Source organism: Symsagittifera roscoffensis, chromosome 9 (genome assembly GCF_963678635.1).
Source record: "Symsagittifera roscoffensis chromosome 9, txSymRosc1.1, whole genome shotgun sequence".
NCBI classification, from domain to species: Eukaryota; Metazoa; Xenacoelomorpha; order Acoela; family Convolutidae; genus Symsagittifera; species Symsagittifera roscoffensis.
The window spans coordinates 3,423,190-3,447,101 of NC_087070.1; the positions used below are offsets into that span (position 1 = coordinate 3,423,190).

The 23,912-nt window shown below is 34.2% G+C and overlaps 1 protein-coding gene across 1 annotated transcript in view; it reads right to left on the minus strand.

Annotated features, from left to right (window-relative positions):
• Nucleotides 1–23,912, minus strand: part of LOC134854451 (uncharacterized) — a 277,410-nt gene that overhangs the window by 108,215 nt on the left and 145,283 nt on the right. Inside the window, exons 36-45 of the mRNA XM_063870705.1 lie at nucleotides 22,829–23,014; nucleotides 21,893–22,198; nucleotides 21,053–21,328; nucleotides 20,183–20,336; nucleotides 16,957–17,108; nucleotides 15,271–15,552; nucleotides 14,149–14,353; nucleotides 11,968–12,145; nucleotides 11,067–11,175; nucleotides 8,360–8,431 (exon numbers count right to left, since the gene is read on the minus strand). Of these exons, the coding sequence (XP_063726775.1) occupies nucleotides 8,360–8,431; nucleotides 11,067–11,175; nucleotides 11,968–12,145; nucleotides 14,149–14,353; nucleotides 15,271–15,552; nucleotides 16,957–17,108; nucleotides 20,183–20,336; nucleotides 21,053–21,328; nucleotides 21,893–22,198; nucleotides 22,829–23,014 (1,920 nt within the window). The remainder of the gene's footprint in view (nucleotides 1–8,359; nucleotides 8,432–11,066; nucleotides 11,176–11,967; nucleotides 12,146–14,148; nucleotides 14,354–15,270; nucleotides 15,553–16,956; nucleotides 17,109–20,182; nucleotides 20,337–21,052; nucleotides 21,329–21,892; nucleotides 22,199–22,828; nucleotides 23,015–23,912) is intronic.

Here is a 23,912-nt window from a genome sequence, read left to right on the forward strand (position 1 = left end):
AAATTATATGACCTCAAAGAGCTCTGAGTTTCAAAACAATTCATGATTGACAGTTATTTGTGAAAATTATCTCAATTTGGATTAATCGGTAAACGTTTTATTACGCATGACAATCTGAATTAAAATCCAATTTTAAAGCTAGATATTGATAAGGTTTTTTGTGATCTTTACACTTTTGATGTTATATAGTCGAGATTGCCTGCTTCCAACTAAAGAAAAGAAACAAAATTTGAAAGAGTCAACTGTTAAATCATTGAAAAATAAAAAGGAGCTTAAAAAACTCACAAAAAAGAAGTCGTTAAAGCCTATTAATGAGTATTCACTTCGTAGATTGACTCTTAAATAGAATTACCAACAGTCAGTTGTAATGAAACAAACAAAACGAATATAAAAAGTAATGTTTTATTTAGGTCGCTACTAACTTCAGCTATATCAGTTAGTTCGTATCGGCTCATAGAATAGCAAAAAATTTTCATAGCAAAGAAAATAATTTAAAAAACTGAAAAATCTACCAGTCAGGGATAATAAATTTACAAAAAAAACTACAGGAGTAAACCAAAGACAAACTTGATCCTCAAACCTTTCATTCTAAGAGTTAAAAAAATTTGAAAATGCTAAGACTCGGTAATAGAAGAACATAAATTTCAAATTCGAAAGAAAAAGTCCAATTCCTGATTACAAGATACTATCTGTCGCAAGTAAAAAAAGAAGCGAGAAAAAAGGAATAGTATAATAACAATACGCTAGTTAGCTCACAAAGACTGTTTTTTGATGAAAACTTTTCAGCATTCAAGTTTCGAATGAAAAAAGGTCATCGAGTCACAGCTCCCTGGTATTGCACATTAAAAAATGATTATTTTTCGTTAAGCTATACTAATTAGAAAAAAAGGGCTCTAGATGCATTTTTTCTGCTGACAAACCTAAGATAGAACCAACAGACAATGAAAAAAGAATCAAGGAAAAAAACTGCTTTGTAAGAATTTCAATCTTCGAGTTTCAAAATAAGCTCATGTTTTTCGACTTCTTTGAAGTGCTAAATTTTTTGTTGAAATTAACTCAATTTGAAAAACTGAATGAAAATTCAAGCAAAGATCAAAATTTGCAGCAAAATTAAAATAGCATAGCGAATTGACAGTTGGAGAAGAGCAATAGAGGCAGGGAAACAAAAACAAATTTCAACTTGCAAAATTTTAAATAGTATATACATGCCCTTTGATACATGCCCTATATTTGAATTCACGAATACTTTATGTCTGACCATTTTTGATAAACCAGTCCTTTTTAGGGAACAATTAAAAAATTTCAAATTGGTCTTAGAATAAAATTGAATCAACAAATAAAATATTATGTAATTGTTCCGACTTTCGTTACGAAAGTAACGGAATATTTGTGCTCGGGGTGGGTTTTTTTTTCTTCAGACAAATTTCGACTTTTTAACTAGCCATTTTTGACGGAATCTCTTAATATCATTCAAAAGGTATTGTTGTCCTGAGCTCAAATTTGAAAAGATATTTCACCTGTGATCGTTTTTCGTAAAGCTATGGGGGTTTAAAGATTGCCATTTTGGCCAATTTGGGACAATTAACGCGCGATATATTTCGCGCTATTAACGCGTAAGCGGAGAGTTAATCCATCTTAAAATTGTTCCAAATTGGTTAAAAGAGGCTTATTTGCCATAATTGATTGGTTACAAGGAGCTAAATCTATCATTTTGTACTTTAAATGGCGTGTGGGGGGATGATTTTCATAAAAAATTTCAAAATTTTTTAAAATTTATTACATTTAATTTTTAATGTTATCACTGCTCCATAAAACCTTAAAAGGCAGTCGGAACATTCAGGGCTTCGCCTTGATACGAGCAGTCTTGCTTAACTTTCAAAACTATAAACCGATCACGTTTTGCGTGCCCTTTACAATTTAGCTGTCTGATAGTGGAGTTGATTTATTTTTAACACAGAAAATGAACTGAATTTAAACAAAATTAAAGGCGAACCGCGAAAAATCTAAACTCATAGTAAGCAAACTTTAGGTCTTTTTCATGAATAAAAACACAAAAAAACAAGACCTGTTTAAGAGTACTCACTATGTTCATTACTCTTGATTCAAAACTCCATTTTTAAAATCAAAGTTTGTTAACGTTTTTTTGCGCCATTTTAAATTGAGCTCAAAAGGTGTATATTTTCCAAGGTTCACTCATAAAAACACTAATATTTATTTATATTTCTCTGTTGTTATTGGAGCCTTTTCAAGATTTTCCCGAAAACAAAAAAGCACCAAGACCCATATAAGAATCATTACGACGTTCATAGACTCTACAAAGTCAATTTTCGTATTTTCGTTCATGTTTTTGTTTGAGGTTTTCAATTGAGTTTTTGTAATTGGCAAATTTATTTTCCTTTCATTAAGGGAATAAATTCGCATTAAAATCACAAAAATTTGTTCTGAGCGTGAACAAGTCTTAGAACTTTCTACTGCAAACAAAAACAACAAGAACTAACCACGCAGACAAAAACGGATTATGGTCGATTTTAGTATCAAAAATGTGTTCAGATACAACAAAGTGGATTTGAATACGTTCAAAACTGATTGGTTTCGATCTCATTTAAAAACCGGAAAGAATGTTTGAATCAATTCTAAGATGATTCAAATCCACCTTTTTTCGTCTCTATATAGTTTTGTTACTGAGAGATTTTTTAATTAATTTTAAATCATTTCGGACCATTTTTAGTCCACTTTTCAAATTTAGTTTTTGTAAAAGAATTTAAAGTATAGTTTTTGGTTATTTTCTCGTGCTGAAAAAAAACTTGAAGATCAGCTAAAATGCAAAATGAATTCTAAGTTTCTGAATCGCTTTCAAAATTGCGCCAAAAATATTGAGCTTGAGAATAGCTTTTGGAGAAATTTCAACTAAATTTACTCTAGCTGAAAAAAATTACGCCTGCTTTCAGGTTTCTCCAAAATGACGGTTTTCAAGGATGGTTTTGACGAAGGTTCACTGCAAAACTAAACAAAATTTCTACGTAAAACAAATTATCAAGGCTACTATCAATGAAATTACTAAACTTTGATTTGAAAAACAAGTCAGTTTTTTTTCCGGTACTGAAAGAACCAGTTTTCATTATCTGCACTAAGTTTTGCATCGGAGTTAACTTTTTCTTGAATAAGCGCAGAAAAATTTGTTCGCATCATTAGAAACAATCTAGACGATAAAATGGGATTGTTCGGGGTAACAATTTTTTAATACTCAGCAATTCTTAATACAAAGATGATAAAAACTGGCATTTCTTTCAAACCAAAGTTTAAAAATTTCATGGATGTTAGCTTTAATCATTTTATCTCAGTTTATGTTGAAAATTTTTTCAATTTTGCAGTGAACAATGTCCAAAACCATCCTAGAAAATGCTTTTTGAAAAAAAACTTGAAATTGCGCTTAATTTCTTCCATTGGTGTACTTTATATAGCCACGGGAGCTCACCGATTCTCGTACCTTCAAGGAATCCTCAGAAACTATAATTTAACTCTTGCTGATATGACTGCAGATCAGTGTTACACTGACGGAGAACAAATTTCTGCTCAAAATTTTTTTGGCAATGATCAAATCAGATCAACATGAAAACAGCTTGAGTCTACAAAATTGTTCTTACTAAAACCCTAAAAGTTGAACTTGAGGAGATTCAAATGAATTTGAGTAGCTATCTAAATCCATCAAATTCGAGGTAAATTGATTTTAGAAACACAAATAGATCCAAAAACTTTTGAATGAATTGACATCAGTTTGCGAATCCTAAATAAATCCAAACTCTTTATGTCTGCGCGGGTAACTAAGAATCTTCAATTGACTTTCAATTGCGTCTAAAACATGCTACTGTGGCTATCTATAGTTTTTTCATACTAGATTGTCGAGGTTATGGAAAAGAGCCGGAATTTGAAAAATTCAGAATAAACTGGCGTGTAACCCACCTCCGGTGCTTCAAACAAATAGTCGAAAAAAAGAATTGCATCCCTTGAGACAACTGTGGCAGCACCCAACTACAGGGTTGGGAATTTGTAGTTTTGTGAGAATTTGTAAATCATATTTTTTCTGAAAAGTTTTAGAAGAAAAATAAAAAAAAACGCCCCATCTCTGAATTTATAACTTTTGAACAATCGCGTTTGAACTCAAAATTGCAATTCCTGAGAGTATCTTCACATCACGCTATTAAAAGGTTGGGAATTTCACACTTTTTGACTCTTTTTAACTCTAAGTTTTCTGAAAAATTTTCAGAAACGTCAAATCTTGAAAACTACACTCATTTGAGCAGTCATTATTTGAGGCAACAATCGCAACCCCTGAGACTACCCTGACAGCACCTCAGCATAAAAATGGAAACGTCAAAATTTTTTAAATTTTCTATCGAAATTTTTTAAAAACTCTGAAAAAGACAAAAAACGTCATATCTCGAAAATTAAAATTAATTGAGCAGTCACATTTGGACGCAAGATTTGCAATTTTTGAAAGTACTTCCGCAGTATTGAACTATAGGGCTGAAAAATTTCAACTGTTCAGTTTTTTAGAGATCAAGTATTTTTAAAAATTAAGAAATCATAAAAGACGTCAAACACTACATAGATTTGAGCAGTCATATGAAAATGTAACGTTTGAAACTCTTAAAAATAACATGACAGTACCCCTTTACAGGGTTAAGGGTTATAATTTTTGAGGGAACGGAATTTTTTGATAATAAACTAGCAGACATAGCCAATGGGCTGTTAGAAACAAAACAAGGAATGCAATTGAAGAAAAAAAATACTGACTTCTTCAAAAAAAATAGATATCCCTAGAGCTCTTTGAAATTATAGAACAATTTGTTTCACACTTTTTATGATAATTTAACTCTATTTGAGAAATATAGATTAAAAAATATACAAATTCCATCTTCTGAATCAGAAGTCAATCACGTGTTTCGCGATTTCTACATTTTTATTACTCGATAGTGGCGTTTGCGTTCTTTCCAACAAAGGAAATGAGCTCAACTTGATAAAAAATCCAATATCAATTCAAAAACAAATATGGTTGAAGCTCAAAAAAAATTTCAAACTTCTCGGAAAAAACTTTTAAAATCGTCACAGCCTATTTAAGAGTCTGAACTATGTTATCGAATCCTAAAAATAGTCAACAGAAAACCAATGAACGATAGAAAAAAAAAACAAATTTGTTTTTGAAAAAATCTGAACTTTCGATTTTTCCAGTAAGAGATAGACGCTGTTAAAGCACTTCGAGTTTCTAGATTAATGACACTTTTGATTGGCACAATTTTTTGATAAATGGGACACAAATAGAGCAAACTTGATTAATAAGTAAATTTTGTTTTCTTTTGCTGCGAGATCTGATAATTTAATTCCATTCGCGCATTTTGCGAAGTCAGATGTCGACTTTTCTGTTCTTTAATTTTTCGCTGTTTGATAGTGGATTTTACCATCTTTTATAAAACATGGCCAACATACAGTTGGAAAAGAATCAATGAATGCAATTAAACGGAAAAAATACCAACTGTTTCTTAGAAAAAACCTCAGCTTTTGAAGTTCGCAGAAAAAAGGATGACCCGTAAGCTCTTTGAATTTCTAGAAACATTTATTCTCATTTTTTCGATTAAATTAAAAAAAAAAATTAAAACAAATCATCACGGTTTATAAAAGAGTCTGAATTACGTTCATCGAGTCTTAAAAATAGCAAAAGAACATATCAAGTAATAATATTGTTTCATCTCAAAGTTTTAAGTTTCTAGAACAGTTTTGATCGGCACTTTTTTGATAAAATTGATCCAAATGAAGCCAACCTGGTTAATAGGTATTTTTTTTTGCTACGAGATCTGATAATTTAATTCTATTTGCGAATTTAGAAGTCGACTGAACAGAAAGAAATTACGGGTTGTTTTTTTTGAAAAAATATCAGCTTTCGAAATCCAAAGAAAAATTGGATGCCCATTAAGCTCTTTGAATTTTTAGTAGCATTTGTAATTCTCACTTTTTCGATTAAATTGGCCCAATACAAGAAAGCTGGATAAGAAAATAACTATTTTTCGCTGAGATAACTGGAAGTTAAATTCCACTTCCGAAACTAGAAGTCGATCACGTTTTTCGTGAACTTAACATTTTTGCTGTTTGATTGTGAAATTGCTTTCTTTTTAACAAAGTAAATGATCTGAAATTAAAAGCAAATCGAACGTCAAATTGCAAAAAAATGAATGTGAGCTTGAACAATTTTCAAGACTTTTCTTGACGAAAAAAAAAACAAAAAAGTAAGGGCGACCTATATAAGAGTTTGAATTACGTTCATTATAGATATATTGAATTAGAAACTTTCTGAAATGAACGTTTTCGTGACCTTCACATTTTTGATGTACGATGGTAGAGTTTTCCTTCCTTTTAACGAAAGAAATGAAGTGAACTTAAAAAGAAATCAAAATCAAACCAGGAAATTGAGATTGAACAAAATTTAAGATTTTTTTCTGAAAAAAAAACATTACGAGGCCAAACTGTGTATTCTCTGCATTGAAAACGGAATCCGCAACAAGCCAAAATCAGATTTGTCGCGGAATCTGGAACATTGCTAGTTTTCATTGATATTCTAAGCTGTTTTGGATTCCACAAAAATTACCTAAATCATTGTACCGCTCAAAATCGCTCCAAAATAGGCAAATTTGCGGAATCCGCAACTGTATTTGCGGAATCCAGAACAGTTTGTGGAATCCACAAACATATGATAAAACATTTGCATCGTTAATTTGAGATGTTGCGGAATCCGCTACTGTAAATGGAATCCGCAATTTATAAGTGGAACCCGCAAATTGTAAATGGAATCCGCAAATTATAAGTGGAATCCGCATTTTGTTTGCAGATTCCATCTACTTATATGTTTATCTGTGGTAACGTTTTAATTTATTGCTTTTATTTAATAGGTATTCACCAGCAAGTTCAATCTCAGCTACGTTGATTAGCTACCAGTCTCAATTCCTGTCACCAACTCCGATCTCAATTTCTAAAACCCAACTTCGATCCCAATTCCTAAGATGATTTGATTTCACTAGAATAGAAATTTTCTTAGAATATATCAATGTTTGAGATTAATGGAATACTGAACTAATTCGATGATTTGCTATACGTTGGGTTTCTAATCACTCTCAACCTTATGACTCCAAATAAAGAATTTACTACATATTTATTGCACATTATTCCAGTTTTTGGGATTCCATCAACCCCAAATACTGACCAGTATTTGGAATCGACAGAATGCCAAATGCTGATCTAATTTGGCGATATGCTGTGTGTTGTGTACACTCTCAACCCAATGACTACAATTACTGAAAATATTCGGCGTTATGTTTCCAAAATCAGTATTTGGGATTTACGCAATCCCAATTACTGAACTAATTTGTCGATATGCTGTGTGCTCCTTACAATCTCATTTCAATGACTCCAAATATTGAATTTATTTGGTGTTGTGTTTCCAAAATACTAAAAGATGACATCCACCAATTTAGGTAACCAATGTCTTAAGACTTGGTTGTGGATTCCGCTGGCAAAGGTTAAGTCTTTGTTTTTATATTCCGCATTGCTAGAGATAAGAATTCCAGCTCAGCTTTTAATTGTTCATATGCAAGTTCAGTATTGAACAAAATTCGGAATCCACTTACAGTTTGCGGATTCCACTTACATTTTGCGAATTCCACTTGCATTTTGGGGAATCCATTTACAGTTGCGGAATCCAGAACATCTAGCTATATTTGCTTGTTGCGGAATCCGCAACAAAACAAATGTGACGACAAAATTTACGTTATAAGTATAAGTATGCGGCATCCACTGAAATTTTGTTTGTGGAATCCGCTTACATTTTGGAACATATTATAAGACTTGTCTCTGGATTCCAGGAACATACTGACACAAAATTGTGCTCCTATCCAGTGCACAGTTTGGCCTCGTAATGAAAAAAAAATGATCACGACCAATACAAGAGTCTGAAATACGTTCACCGATTCTTAAAAATAGCAAAAAAGAACATTAAATAATATACTTTTCCATCTCATTTTGCGGTTAGGACTCATAGCAGGCTAAGTTTTGTTCATCCAGGTAACAGTAATTAGAGAACTTTGCCAAGATCAAGCAAAATCTTGCCAAGTGAAATCTTAACATGAAAGATCGTTCAAGATCTTGGATGATTGTGCAAGATTTCGCCATTACTTGCCAGGCTAACCATGATTTTTAGAAACAATAAGGCTTATTCAGCATTTCGATAACTAAGCGTCTCCTTTGATCCGTTATTAGTTAAAAAGAGAGATAAATATCCAAAGTTTTAGTCTAAAGGTGTTGTTTAGTAACCTACTGGCGCAATCTGACGGACATGCAATCCAAGTGGAAACAGTTTGGTCAGCGTTCACAGCACCAGCGCATCTGTCTGAAACATACAATTTAAGCTAAGGACTCATTAGATAGTTATGCTGGAGCAGTTAGTAGATTCCGGGTTTAGTTTTGGTAAATGTTTATAATGTTTTGGTTTCGGTAATTTTTAGGCCGCCTATTTTAACTGATCCACCTTTTTTTCGCGTTTGGCGAGATATATACTAATTTTGATGCGAAGGCGAGCTTCGAACAAAACGCAATTTATTGGGGAAAAATTTTCCAAAAAGTTCTCAACACGACTTTTTTTGGCCTAACTTTTTTCCAAACCTTCGCCTGCAGCGCAGAAATATTGGCCAAATTTTGTTGGCCTTTGTAGTGAGTTGGGAAAACTCAGAAAAACAGCTCGGTCTATCTTAAAAAGAAGTCGACAAATTTTTTTTGAACCCCGCCCCTCTCCGTCGAGAAAATCCTAAAAACAACTGTTGAAAATTATCTAACGAGTAAGCAACAGCTCTTGTGAAATCAGCATGGTGGAAGTCGCATGTAAAATTTAAAATAATTGAGCGCGGAACTTTTTGTATGAGAGGGTTATTTTTTGCTACCCTGTCTTTCGTGCTGGCAAAAAACACTGAACAGTTCTTTGAAGAACGCATTATGAGGACTGATTTATGATCGACTTTTTTTATAACATAATTTGGGAAAAATTGAACCAATAGGTTTTTATTACAAACGGAAAAATGGAAATGAGAAATTAACAACATAGCCAACAGACAGTTGAAAAAGAGTCAATCAGCGCAAGTAACCAAAAAAAGAATAATGACTTGTTTTTCAAAAAAAAATTCAATTTTTGAATTTCAAAGAAAAAATGATGCTGTTAAGGCTCTTTGACTTTCTAGAACAATTTGTGATTGACGCATTTCTGGTAAAATTAAACCAGTTTGATAAAACTAGATCAAAAAGTAGATTTTTATTTCGCTGGTAAGTCTGAAAGATAATTTCGTCTTTCAAAACCAGACGATCTGTTCCGCTTCAATTCAGAAAAAAGGATTGTGCTTTTGACTAAAAGATTTCGCTGCTTTGTTTTAGTTTTTTTAGCTATTTGAGTGCATAACTACCTAAAAATGCAAGTAACTGAGGATTTCAATTTTTTCGTTTTTCTATTCTGAGAGACAAGCAAACCTATGAAAACCTATGATTTACTGGGTTGAAGAAGGAAAGTTGGAGTGGGAGGAGATACAAAAAGTGGGAGGAAAGTTTTGCGTCGGGTTTTTTGAGCGAAACAGTAATTCTGAGCGCAAAATAGCATGCGCTAATTGCTTTAAAAAGCTGCTCGTTCAGTCAATAACAAAAATTGCCTATTTTTGTTCCGACTTTCGAAGAAAACGGAATGTTTCTTCTCGGAGTGGCTTTTTTCCAGTCAATTTTGGCCAATCAAATTATTAGTTTTCACAAAAATTTCTATACCCCATTGAAATTATCAACTTCCTGCCTTCAAATTTAAAAAGATTTTAACCTCCGATTATTTTTTGTGAAGTTCTGGGATTTGAAAAGTGCCAAATTGGCCATGTTCTGGACTAAATCATGCGCACTTACGAAGTTATTCATATTGCTGAGAGCGTATCGCCATTAATTTATGCGTGGCGAATGATACCGTACAAAACATTTGTTCCAAACTGAGATGAGGTGAGGTTAGCTAATTGGTCAAATTAGTTTCGTACGAGTCAATTTTTAACACTTTACTTTTGTCCAAAATTTATAGGTTTTCAAAAAATTTCTTACCCAAATTTTTTTCGATATGAGCTAAGGGGCAGTCGGAACATTCAGGGCTTTGCCATGATATACAATCAGTCTTGTTTAATCTTTAAAAGCACAGCTAGCAGACAGTTGGAAACTGCCATGGAATGCGAGAAAGTCAAAAAACAATTTAAAAAATTTTCGGACTCACGCTTTTCGGACTTAAAATTTTTCGGAATAAAGTTTCACTTTTGAAACTAGAAGTTGACCGCGTTTTTTGTGAAATTAGCATTTTTGCTGTTCGATGGTGAAATTTGCCTTCCTTTTAAAAGGAAATCGAAATTCAAAGTACGCAAAAAAAAACTTTCCTGAAACAAAAACGTCAAAAAATCATCGCAGCATTAATAAGAGTATGAACTACGTTCATCGACTCTTTAAAAACTAATCAATCGGGAAAGCTGTAAACTAAAATCTTACTTTCGGATCTAAAGGTCGTTCACGGTTTTGGCCACGCCATTTCCGCTTTCGTTTTTATAAAACGTAATTTGCCATCCTTTTAACAAATGGTTTTGAATTGAACCTGAAAAAATCAAAGAAGCCGCAAAAAATCAAGAGGTTTTCCTGCAAAAAATACGAAAAAAATCAGCACCTATGTAAGTGTGTTCAGCAAACAAACCTTGAACAAGCGAGCAAATTAACTGCATTCTTTTAAATGGACATGCTAACAAGCACACATGATATACTCCTTTTTTCACCGAAGTATGACTTCGCACCCCAAAGAAATGCTCATTGCGGCTCAAATTAATTTAAGCATTTAAATCTGAAAAACCCTCCCTAATGTAACTCAGTTACCTTTATACCAGAAGGAATAAAAACCGAAAAATTATGTGAACCAATTAGAATTCAGTTATGAAAAATTTAAGCAGTGGTCCCTGGGGCTTCAATGTTACACTTACGGCCACTAGGAAATGGAAGACACTCGTACTGCAATTCGGTCGGATCTCTCCAGGAATTTTGATCATCAATGAAAGGAAAGATACACAACCCGCAGGAACCCTTCCAAACCTAAATAAAAAGACGGCTCACGGTTTTAGTTCGGTTTTGAATTTTAGAGAAAATCTAACTTTTATAGAAAATTTACAAGAAAATTTAATTTCGGAAAATTAGATTAGAAATTCTCAAAACTCCCTTTGGGTTAGAACTTCTGAAATTAAGAAAGATTCTGAAAACTCACTTCGTTTTAAAACATCACATGACACTCCCAGCAAGTTTTATTGGTAAAACCAGGCGGTGTTTAATTTAAGTTTTTTGAGACGAAGTTGAATTTAAGTTTTTGGTGTGGTGGGGCTGTGATAATTCAGAAAGAGTCTCGAGGGTGTATCTATTGATATACACGGGGGGCAGTGGTGGTGGGGTTTAGGAAGTTGGTTCACAATTAAGGAGTGTGATGGAGGGGGGTAGGTCTTTAGGCATGGACGACGAAGAATAGCAAGGAGACCAGTGGTAAGGGGGTATGAGTACCTGAGCTCTTTTCCGATTTTACCTTTAATAATTTTCGAAAAATTAGATTTAAAGCCTTTCAAAAAAGTAGTTTGTGCTTCAAATTGCAATATATATTAAAAAAAGAGCGTGAACACGTGAACGGATATGGGACAGCATCTTTTTTCATGCAAAAATTGCCTGATGATCAGTTTACAAGGAGGAAGAGGAGTAGGAAAAGATGGAAGGGTTGGGGGAAATTTTGCAAAAATTGGGCAGAAATGTTGCTCAAATCTGTGGAAGAGGAGGGGAGGGATGAGGGGGTGATTAGGGGTTTGGGCGGGGGAATATGATGCGGTAGTGTGTGAGCTAGCCTACCTGTATGTGTAGTTCCTCTGCGTCTGGTGGTATGTTTGGGTTTCCGTTGTCCAGTGCAACTGTGAGGGTATCTGTGGTGGACACTATGCTCGTGATGCTTCCCGGGTTGGGAAGGGTTGTCACTGTGAACAACTCATCCGCACTATTCATCACTTGACCTGTCGCTGTGCAGAGGAAACTACAAGCAAAGAGAAACAATTGTAGCCGTCTGCTGTGTAATTAGGACAGAATGTTCACACCATATATGTATTCCATGCTTATTAAAAAAACAATAGTTTTTTTTCTTCAAGTTAGTTTCGATTTTTGAGGTTAATGCGATAAGAATACTATGCGAAATTAAAATTTCATGCCTAGTTTCGATCTTTTACGCTTTAATATGATATGTCCCATTTCGATGATTGCTTCTGAGTGGTATATGTGTGAGGCGATCAGATCAGGGGGGGGGGGGGGGGGGGGGGGGGGTATGTGACCTTCATGTTTTATGTTTTAAGATAGGGAATAGAGCACCCAGTCAACCATCTATGTTTTAAGATAGGGAATAGGTTTCCCAATGTATTAAGATAGGTGATACGTTTCAGAGTTTCAGATGGTAAGACAGTAAGTTTCAAGTTATCTTAACACATAGGTGGGTGGCTGAGGGTCACTAATTCTTATGGAAAAAAATCTAGGTTTAGCCAAATATGCAGGAGAATTTCATTCAATAGGAATTATAACAATCTAATTTCTCAAATTTGGAATTGTAGTTTTCGGGAAAAGTCAAAAAGTTTCAAAAAGGTCAAAAAATTAAAATTTTGATTTTTTGAGGATCATAAATTATTGTGTAAAAAACTTGGGCGTAACCGCATATGCAGGGAAACTTCCTGCAACCCGGACTCTCCATTTAAACCAAAATCGTAGATTTGGTAGGGTCGTTTCCGAGAAAAGTCAAAAAGTTTCAAAAAACAGTGAAAAAATCGAAAAATTAACTTTTCCGAGTCTTTATTTTTGTATAAAAAAATTGGGCGTAATTGTTATGCAGAGCACCCTACCCCAACCCATTCTACTTTTTGAAAATAAAATCTCAGATTTGGGCGGGTTGTTTTTGAGAAAAGTCAAAAAGTTTTAAAGAACGATCAAAAAATCAAAAGTTTTATTTTTTTTCTGAGGCTCAAAACTACTTTTTGTGTTAGATAATTTGGGCTAGGCCGTTTATGCAGATGAATTTGCCACAACCTCTACTATCCTTGAGAAAATGTATAAAAATCTTTAAAAATTTGGATCAAAAGTTCTACCCACACACTGTAGAAAGTCGGGTAGGGTAAAAAGGAGACTAGGGGACTTTGCAGACACACATTGGAATTGGCGGAATTCCCACTGTTACCATTTTTTTTAAATGGTAGAGTAGTTTTTGAGAAAACTTAGGTTTTTGAAAAAGTGAAAAAAGTTTCCAAAAAACTAAAATGAAATAAGATAAACCAATCCCATACATTTTCCTAATACCTAATTTCATCATACAGAAACTTGAAAAATGCTCTTTTAAAAATCAATGAAAATTTTATACCGGCCTCAAAAACCTTTGAACTTCAAGAATAACTCACGTTGTACACTTTTAGGATAAAAATATTTTAATATGAGAAAACTGGAAATATAGTTGAAAAAGTTGAGTTGTGCTAGTTGAAAAAGTTGAAAAAGTAGAAAGCTGAAAATTCAGTTTGTTTTTGAACCTAGAAATTGATCAAGTTTTTACACTTTTGCTGTTTTATAGTGAAGTTTGCTTTCGTTGTAACAAGAGGAATCAACTAAATTTAAAACGAAATTTTAAGTCAAAAACGTAAATTTCAGCTTCAACAAATTTGGAAATTTTCAGCTTCAACAAATATTCCTGGAAAAAAACGAAATTTATTGAAATTTATTTATTCATACAAATAGAAGTAGCCAACATCCAGTTGGAAAAGAGTCAAAATTTTGAAAAAACAGGTCAAAAAAGGCATTTGATTTTTTTTGGCGCGCACTGTCCTCAAAGTTAGTATATATTGGCGCCGAAGGCGCATTTTGAAAAATTTTAGGGTGGGGCGGTCAAAAATTGGTTTCTTAAAAAGGGGGGACCATTTGGGTTGACAGGGGGTCGAATCCCCGAGGGGAGGAACTTAAATCCGCCCCTGGTTTCAGATAAGTGAATATGTGGAGGCATATGGGTTTTACGTGGTGCGGACACTGATCATGTAAGTTGAGGCTGCAGATAGAGAGGTGATGTTGTAGGGCATAGTGGAGGTGCTGCGGGTGGACCCCATCAGCGTCACCAAATAGCCAGTGGACACGAAACCACTTGCATGGGGGGAATCACAATTAAGTTCCAGTGAGTCCACCTCCAACTGGCCAAAAAAGCAGTTCTCAGGCTTCTCGGGGTCTGAAATAAAACACAGCAAATCAATAAGTGGACATAGTCCAGGGACACTGGGAAAAGTGATCATGATAGGCTCAAGGAAATCAAAAACAATTTTACCTTTTTAGGAACTATTTAAGTACTCATTTTGAAAATCATTTTAAATTAGACTGCTCACAAATACAGAATTCAAACCATTCTGCTTAAACCAACAATTCTCAAAACGATTCTTGAAAACAAATAAGTAGTTTTGTGGATTGACTAGAATCGTAAAGGCATCTCAACTGAAAAGATTGCCAAAAATACTACCAGCTTAGCAGTTTTTTTAACTATCTTTTTTAGAAAAACTAACACATATTTCCAGACTTAATCAAATATTTTTTTTTATTTTCCTGTAATTTTGGTGGTGAATATCAATGAGGTTCGAGGGGAAAAAGAAACAAGTGATTTGGATGGATTTTGATTTTGATTTAAAAGAAGTAACGATTGCGATAATTGCGAGGTATAATATAATAAGTAGCAAAAAGTTCGGATTGACAAATAATTTTAAAGAGCAATGACCTTTTTCAGACAATTTTTGCACGCAAAAGCTAATTTTTCAGACAGACATTATGCCTCAATGTCATCTAAAAACTCAAATTTGCATGCAAAAAAGATGCTTAAAATTGGCAGATTGCTCTTTTTAAATCTTTCTGACTGTTCCAACTTTTGCAACTCTATGTTCAATTTGCAAAAATATGGAACAGACAGAAATGATTCAAAAGAGCAACCTGCCAATTTTGAGCAACTTTTGCATTCAAGTTTGAATTTTTAAGTGACATTGAGCCAGGTTTTCTGTTTGAAAAATTAGTTTTCATGCAAAGGTTTGCTGAAATAGGTCCTCATTTGCTCTTTTTAATTAATTCTGTCTGTCCCAATTTTTGGGAACTCTCCATACTCACATGTGCAGACTGTGACTTCTGAAACTTCTGACGTCACGCCTTCCTTCCAATAAGCGTAGGCTTTGAATGTGTACTCTGTCTGAGGTTTCAGTCCCAAATCAGTCACGTAGTTCCATTCGGTCCCGTCGAACGTTTGGTCGTGTGTAGTGTTCAGGTCGCTCTCGTCGTCGTAGTGTAAACTAATGTTGACGCCTTTGAAAAGATCGCTGGAGTTCAATTTGTACTGCAAGAAGATACTTGTGCTGTCAACTGCAGTTGCACGCAGAATTGGCGGAAAAGGAGCTGAAAAAAATTTAATAGAAAAAACCTGGCCAACAGACAGACAGTTGGAAAAGAGTCATGAACGCCAGGAAACCGAAAAAAAATAAAACTTAACTCTCATAAAAACAACTTTCGAGTTTCAAAATTAAAAATATATGGCAGTAAACTTCTTTGAATTTCTAGAATAATTTGTGATTGAAAGTTTTTTTGATAAAATTAGCCCAATTTGAGAAATTTGATCAAAAGGTAAAGTTTCGATAATTTTGCTGGGAAGTCTGAAACTAGAAATCTGAGACTTTTTCCGATAAAAAACACACAAAAAATCACCAAGACATACATAAGAGTAATCACTGCGTTCATTACTCTTAATATTTTAAAATTATAGCTGTTTATCAACAAAAAAATTATAAACCAAAATACCAAAATACGAGCTGCTTAGCTTTTTTACGGGTAAGCCAATGTTGCACCCCTACCTTAGAACTGCATGCAATAGAACTACATGCTACTTTTAAGTTATTTTTTGGGCTGAGGAACAACTAAAACATCAAACAACTGACATTTGTTAACAAAATACATAATACTTGACAAAGGCTTTGGTGCTTTAAAAATTCAAAAACTTCAGATAGTTTTACAACTTTCTTGATAATAATTATTTGCGACATTTGAGAGTTTCAGCACAATACATATAATAGATAGAAAACATAATTGAAAAAGCTTAACCGGGTGAAAAATGAAGAAATCTTTTTTGAAGGCGTAAATTAGCCAGCATATCATAACTAGTTTTAGAGGTTTTCTTGCTGTGGAAACGACCTCACAAACAATATAAGGAATTTAAATTTACTGTGTCAAATTAGTTCTTTGGGAAGCGTATGGGCCTAGCTTACTGATTATGGAACCTAGAAATGACAAATAACAAAACTACCAGAGTAATTTGGTCCAGCATAAAAAAATGGCAAAAAATTTATTAAATAATTTGCGCTGATGATCGAATTCTGTCAAGAAAGGAATCATTCTACCAAGTATTTTAGAAAAATTACTGCTAATTCCACAAACATGAGTCTCATTAGCAGTTTTGTGGTGTGCAGCTCCCAGATTTTTGTAATAAGCTCCCAACAATTTTTAATTATGTGTCGTGACAACAGATATGACTGTTTCTCGACGCTGAAACGAACCAAGTAACTCTGTTAACTCTGTTATTTGTCAATTTTGCTTATCGTCTAATTTGCTTGTCGTCTAATTTCTCAACCCCCATTTCAATCCGGGAGGTACAAAAGGGCGGATATTATTAAGTAGATCTTCGTTTTGTTGACAAGCTATTGGCACCTTGTTAACTAATAATCCCCCTCTCCATTGAGGGGGAGGGAACGAAACCTGAAATATTAATTGTTGTGACAACATGTATAGGTAAAGAATGTGTTGTTGTACCAGAATGGACAAGAAATGATGTGTTCTGGGTGGCCCAGTCTCCGTAGACCTTGATTGCGGATAAGTCACCAACTAAGGCGTTGCAATCTTCAAAACCCGATCTGAACTCATACAGGAATGTCGTTGATGAAAAATTTGAAGATCCAACAAAGCTAAAATCAAAATTATGCTAAAATTAAATTATGTTCAGCAGTACCAAACCCTTGTTCCGTTTTGATTGTCCAAACTGAGCGAATTTTTAATGAGCTCCAATTTTTGATGAAAACTTTGATTCTCTTTTGATGTAAGCTATTTATATTCGATCATTATGATCCAATTTTCAAAGTAGCCAAAAGATAATTTTTGAGCCGTATAACATAAATGACTTAATGATCTGTGTCTTTGTAATAGCAAGGTACTCAAAGGGTATTCTGATTATGGAGGCACTTAAAAAAGGAAAATTTTCAGCCAATCAGAATTTTTAGTAGTTAACTTACTACTAGCTAAATTACTATTGCACAAAACCGTAGTCAAATACTGGATTAAAGCATTGCAGCAAAATTTTAAAATTTTGCCGTATATAACATGCAGATATCGAAAAAAAAATGATTTAAATTTCAATTTTTTTGAGATATTATTTTAGCTCAACCATTATCTAGGATCATTGCCCACCGTGGATCATAAGCTCGAGTTCAGTTGATTTGTTTGTTTCTGATATTTGCTCAACACAACGATCATGATTTTAATACAAGGCTATAAATACGGCTATAAATACATAAATAAAAGTGAGCAACTATCTCGTGTTCGAAAAAAATCGATCTATTGCGAAAAAAACCTTGTAACATTATAATCCATTTTTAATTTATTATAATCGATTGTTATTCACTTTTGTAGACACCGGCAATGAAACTAACCTATAATCAGTTTTTATTCATGGAATTCCAATGCGGGTAGCGTCGATTATATTATTTAAAAGATTAAAGAAAACAATTTAATGATTCCCGGGATTCAATTTTAGTCAATTGAAGTGCAATAACAAAAATTTCTAGTTCAAATGACTTTTTTTGGTTCTTTGAACCTTGGAAGCTATTGGAATTCATCTAAGCTTGGACTGATTTGTGTTTGTTTTCACTATCTGCAAGCAATGAGTATGCATTACGTTTTTCCGAGATCAAAACAGAGCTGTTGAAAAATACATCATGAAATTATACGATAAAGTATGACTTGACGAATCTCAACAATGGTTGGCAATGGTTAAAAAAAGTTGTTAGAGTTGACGACTTTTTCAGTGACCTTAAGGTTTTTTAGCAATGTCATTCCAAATAAAGGACTTTTTCAGATATTTTAAAGTTTTTTTTGCAACTTTCTCTGTGTTTACTTGAGCTCAACTATTCTCGTATTTTTAAGTTATTGTTACTTGAAACACGTGAGCATTGCTCTTCTGATAACACGTGATCTTTTTTAAAAGTGTACCCAATAAAATTTTATTGTTTTGTTTTAATTTAAAATCGGAATTCTAGAAATACTAGGGTTAATTCCGATGCGTCTTCGACATCTGCTCATTCTCCAGCCGGTCATTTTGAATTTTATTTCCCTTATAAATTATTCGTTTTCTTTGAGAAGTTTTGGATTTTTTAACATTTTTGATTTATGATTTACGAGTTTTAATTTGAGTTTTTTTAATAAATGAGTCGTTAAAAATATATTTTTTGACCTTTAGAACTGTATCGAAACAATGGTAATAGTTTTAGTCCAAACTATTTAAAAAAAAAAATCAAATAATTCTGTCGTAGTGATTTTTTTTGCTCGTTAAAAACCTATAAATATTCTTCGTACCGCGTTTTTTTTTCTATGATTTACGTGCAAGCGTGTAAAGCACTTCTGGCGCTTGGACCAGATAACTAAAAGTGAAAAATGCTTTTCTATAAAGCATATGAAAAAAACATAGCCAATATTTGAACGCAAGTAAGCAGAAAAAAATATTGACTTTATTTTTTGAAAAGTCCCAACATTGTAAAATCAAAAAACAAATGGCCTTGAAAATTGAGAAAACTTGAAAGTCTTTGAGTTTTTTGAACAACTGATGGCTGCCATTTTTTTAAAAAGTCAATTCAGTTTGAGAAAACTGGATCTGTAGGTAATTTTTTTATCATGAGAACACTGTAGTTCCACTTTCGAAACTAGGTTGATTGCCTTTCTAGTAACCTTTACACTTTTGCTGTTAGATTGTTGAGTTTACCTTTCTTTGAACTTGATTGAAATTGAATTGAACTTCAAAGAAATCAAAAGTTGAAACACGAAAAATTAAAGTTGAGCGTAAAATAATTTATCTCCTGATTTTTACCGTAATCTGATACGTTGAAAAAAAATTAAATATGGAGGAGAGATAGAGAAAATCGCATTTGAAAAAACTAGATTTTCAAAAAAATTTGTGAAATATGAGCTGAGTTATTTTGAGAAATTGATGATCAAAGTTTACAATCCTGTTGTTTATCTGATGTAAAAAATTTGTACTGAAATTTATATAATGAAATAAGTCGTGATAATAACTTTTTCCCTTTTTTCTGAAACTTGTTTTCGTTGCAGCTTGAAAAAAATCAATGTGCTCAAATATTTTTCTTTTTCTTATAATGCTTTCTCGACTTTTGTCCTGAATCTCAATCAAATTTGATTAAATGAACTCAGTATTGGTTAAATGAACTAACAAAATTTGAGTTTTTCTTTTATTATTTTTCTAAAAAGACATTCCACTTATTTCGAAGTCAAACTGTGTTTTCTGAGATTGTAAGTGGATTTTGCCATGAACAACCAGGGCTGTCGCGGAATCTGCAACAAGGCTTTTAAAACATTTTTGCTGTTGTGGAAGCCACGGCAAATGGCTAAATCTCAAGTCAGCTCCAAAAAATAAGCTCTTTTTTGAATTTTTTGCTCATTTTGCTTTTTCCACTCTTTGGGGATTCCACAATGTGTCGACAATTTTTACCTTACATTACTCACGAGGGTTCTGCTTACAATTTTTGCATTGTTTAGGCCGTGGATGCGGATTTAAGAGACATACAAACAGCAAGCGATGCGCCTAATGCGAGCACAATTTGACCTAGTAATGCTTGGGCAGGACAAAGAACTTACTGGTAACTAAATTTAAATTTAAGGTATTTCAATTTTGAGTACACTTCAATCTGGCCAATATTTTTTTGACAAAAAGCGTTCAGTTGGGAGAGTGCTTCTGAAAATGAGCAATACTTACGAAGTGGATGAAACATTCTCTAGGGGGGTTGTCCCGTCTATTTTAATCTGGTACACCTCGGCATATCCCTCAGTTGGCACGGTCCACGTGAGTGGCATTGAGTCCCAAGTTGTTGCCGAAATGTTCTGTGCAATGTTGGCTGGGCCGTTAGGCACTGAAAAGTACAGGTTGATTTATTCGGGCCAAGTTACAATGACATGTTCAACACACTAGTTTTCCGATCCTCAAATAAACGTAAGAAAGTCTAAAATAGGTTGAAAAACTGGGTTAATACGCAAACTTTTCATTCCGCTGGGAAACTTTTCATTCCGCTGAAAACTAAAATCCATTTTCGAATCTAGAAGTTGATCACGTTTCTAGTGACCTTTACACTTTTGCTGTTCGATAGTGGAATTTGGCTTCTTTTCAACAAAATGAACTGAACTTAAGAAGAAAGCAAAATAAAAATCCTCGCACGCAGTTTATTCCCTACTTGGCCATAAAAAACTAAGCTTTGAGCGTGCGTATACACGCACATCGCTCAATTTATTCAGAATTTCTCGAAAATTTAATTTGAAAACTTTATAGGTGTGAACAAGAATTGCGAAAAATCGTTGAGAGGTAGAGACGAAAGAAAATAGACGAAGAGGAGCTCTACGGTGGGGGGGGGGCTAAGACAAGACAGTGTTGTCGCTAAGTTTTTTCCGAGAAAATAGTTCCTGGTGAATAATATCAGCCAAAATTAAGTTAATCGCTTACTACCAAAACTTCTTCACGATATTCAACCAATCAAATGATACCGGAGACTGCAGCCCCAAATTTTAGTTTCACTACGAAAACTTGTTAACACCTTCAAATTTTAGAATAGAAAGTTGGAAGCGTAAAAATTACGTGTGCAAAGGACATAGTTTGAGCTGCTGCTGACATTTGAACAGAATGCTTCAAATGCCAGGTCATATTGACAGCCGGCAGCCAATCCATTAAAATTAAATGTGGTGTCGGATCTGGACAAATTTCCGGTTGCGGATCCCGTGCAGTAACTTGTGTCGTCTGCACTGAGATTGTACCTGGCATACTCATAGTAACCATCAGGCTCGACTCCAAAGTTTGTCATGTAGCCGACAAACGATGTATTCGAGAAGAGGCTGGCCTTCGGATTTGTGGGATCTAAATACAAAACACACCAGACCTTGCGAAATTATAAGTCATTCTACAGGTGTGAAAGTTCCGATCATGCGTTTTTTCCCACTCCTTTTACTTGTCTCAGATAGATTTTATCGTTCATAAGTAATACACGATACTTGTTAATGTACAAAACTTGGAAAAAAATGAAATGGAAAAAAAGTTCTGGAAGGAATTATGGCGTAGGATAAAATAGAGATGTTCAAGCTTGTGATTGGTCATGACCTGGATTCGGAAAAAAAGATTCGGAAAAAGATCTGGATTCGGAAAAAAATTTGTATCAGCGTCGAGAAAAAACTGGTTTGAATCTTTTTTTTTCAAACTAATAGCACAAAACTTTTCAAGCTACTTTGCCTCTTTTTTCATGTTTTGAACTAATTTAATAGCGGTTCGCTGGGGAAAAAAGTACAAAAAGAACTAACAAAAAACAAAAAAAAAACAAATAAAATTTTTTCTGTTTGTAAATTTTCTTTTCATTGCTGACTTTCTTCACTTTGGTCAAATCATTCTGTGGTTGTATAGTGCTGGCATATATCAAGTTCAACTTACACGGGCAGATCTTTATATCGTCGTTCGTAGTGCTTGGTCCTATCACGTCCGTAGCATAGTTTTCATGGAAGCATTTAAGGTAATAGCGTATTGTGTACGGACAGCCCGGTATTAAATTGGCCGTGGAATTTACGGAGCTGGCATTGACGTCCAGAAGTTCTACTTCGGCTCCACCGCAGCCTAGATGCGGGCGGAAAAAGAGATCGAGAGTTTGGAAAGTTCCATTCTTCCCGCCTAGTCCATTCACCAGTACCTGCGTTGTGCTGAGGGCGGTTCCGGTGTAGTTGGTCAAGCCCTCGTTAGGAACTGAAAGCATTGAAAGATCGAGATCGAGAACCAAGATAACTGAATTTAAAATCTCTTTTACTATCCCCCTTTGATACCTAATAACGAACTGCCAACCTTATAATGAAATAGTTTAACGGTTAAGCATTTGAGCATTTTGTTCCTTGTAACGAATCTCCCAATTTTCGACGCACTGGTCTGTCTGCTTACGCGGCTGTCTACTAACTGACCGCACATCATCATACTTAGAAAGAAATCATCATGCAAAGAAGGAATATCAGATGATCTATAAAAAGTTTGCAGTTTAAGTGTTTGAAAGTCAAAATTCAGTTTCCTTCATTTTTTCAAAGTTAAGAAATTGGACTTATTTTAATCCACAATTTTTCTAGAAAAGAACATTGCAGATTAATTATGAGATCCGAAAAAGATTTTTTTTGTCACATCTGAACTAACCAAAAACAATCGAGAAAAGCAAATTATCAGATCAGAAGCTCAAATCTGACAGAAATCACAAGAGAGGTGGGGGACTTGTTTGTCAGATCTGAACTAACCAAAAACAATCGAGAAGAGCAAAATATAAGATCAGAAGTTCAAATCTGACAGAAAAGATAAGAAAGATAGTGGGAGGGGAGGCCGGGGGGAGGGGGGTACCTGCACATCCGTCTTTAACTGCAGTTGCGACAGGGGATGTCTCGTTTCTGGTTCCTGACACACAAGTGGCCGTGTAGTGGAGAGTGTAAACACAGCCGGGCATCAGCCCAAATACGTCACTGGCACTCTCATACACATCATTTCTGGTGTGGTTACTCGAGTCCGGACACGCCTTCCCGTTCGCATCTAAAGAAACAACCCGTTATAAAATGTAAACAATTTTTACAAGCGTTTTCCTGTATGGAAATGTAAGAGAAACTTATTTTGTGTACGCAAAAATTTTTATTATTTTTTTGTGAAATTCTATGACAAGCATTTTTCATTTTTCATGTACGAAGTTCAACCCCGGCAAATTACCTTGAAAAGCATAGACTAACTGTTTCACGTGATAGGCCAACTTCGAACGAAGTCCACTGACTTACCAACTATAAACAAGGGGACGACAGTTGGGCTAGTTGGTTGATTAATACGTCGATATCCTCGTTTTCTCAAATGGGCTATTTAGCTTTTCCATTTTTGCCACTGAACCTTTGTTTTTCTAGTTAAACCGCTTCAGTTTTCTAAGTCCGTACTCGAACCCTCATTTTCATTATACGATTCTTCGCTTTTCTAATTCAGCCAGTATATCTTTGTTATTTTAATCATTTAAAGATAGTTCAGTTTTCCAATTTTTTAATACGCTATTTCGCTTTTCTAAAACTTCCCCTGAATCCTTGTTTTTCTAAATCCTCTCATGACTCCTCTTATGACGATGAAAAAAACGTTAGTAGGTTTCGAAAAAACAAACGCTAAAAATTTACGTCAAAAATTCACAAAAAAATTTAAACTGAACGAAGTGTAATTCTGCAGAAAATTTGGAGCAAACAAAATAGAGCGTGATAACCGAATGAAAAAGGCAGCGTAATGTTATGAAAACTTATACACACGATTTTGAACTTCATTTTGTCAAAATTCTCACTCTCCCACAGAAAATTGCCTTCCTCCATCCTGCAAACCAAAAAGTTTTCAATCAATTTTTCAAAGCAAAAGCTATGTCAGATCAAATTGTACCGCCGCTGGTGAATACTCCCCCAATTATTAACAC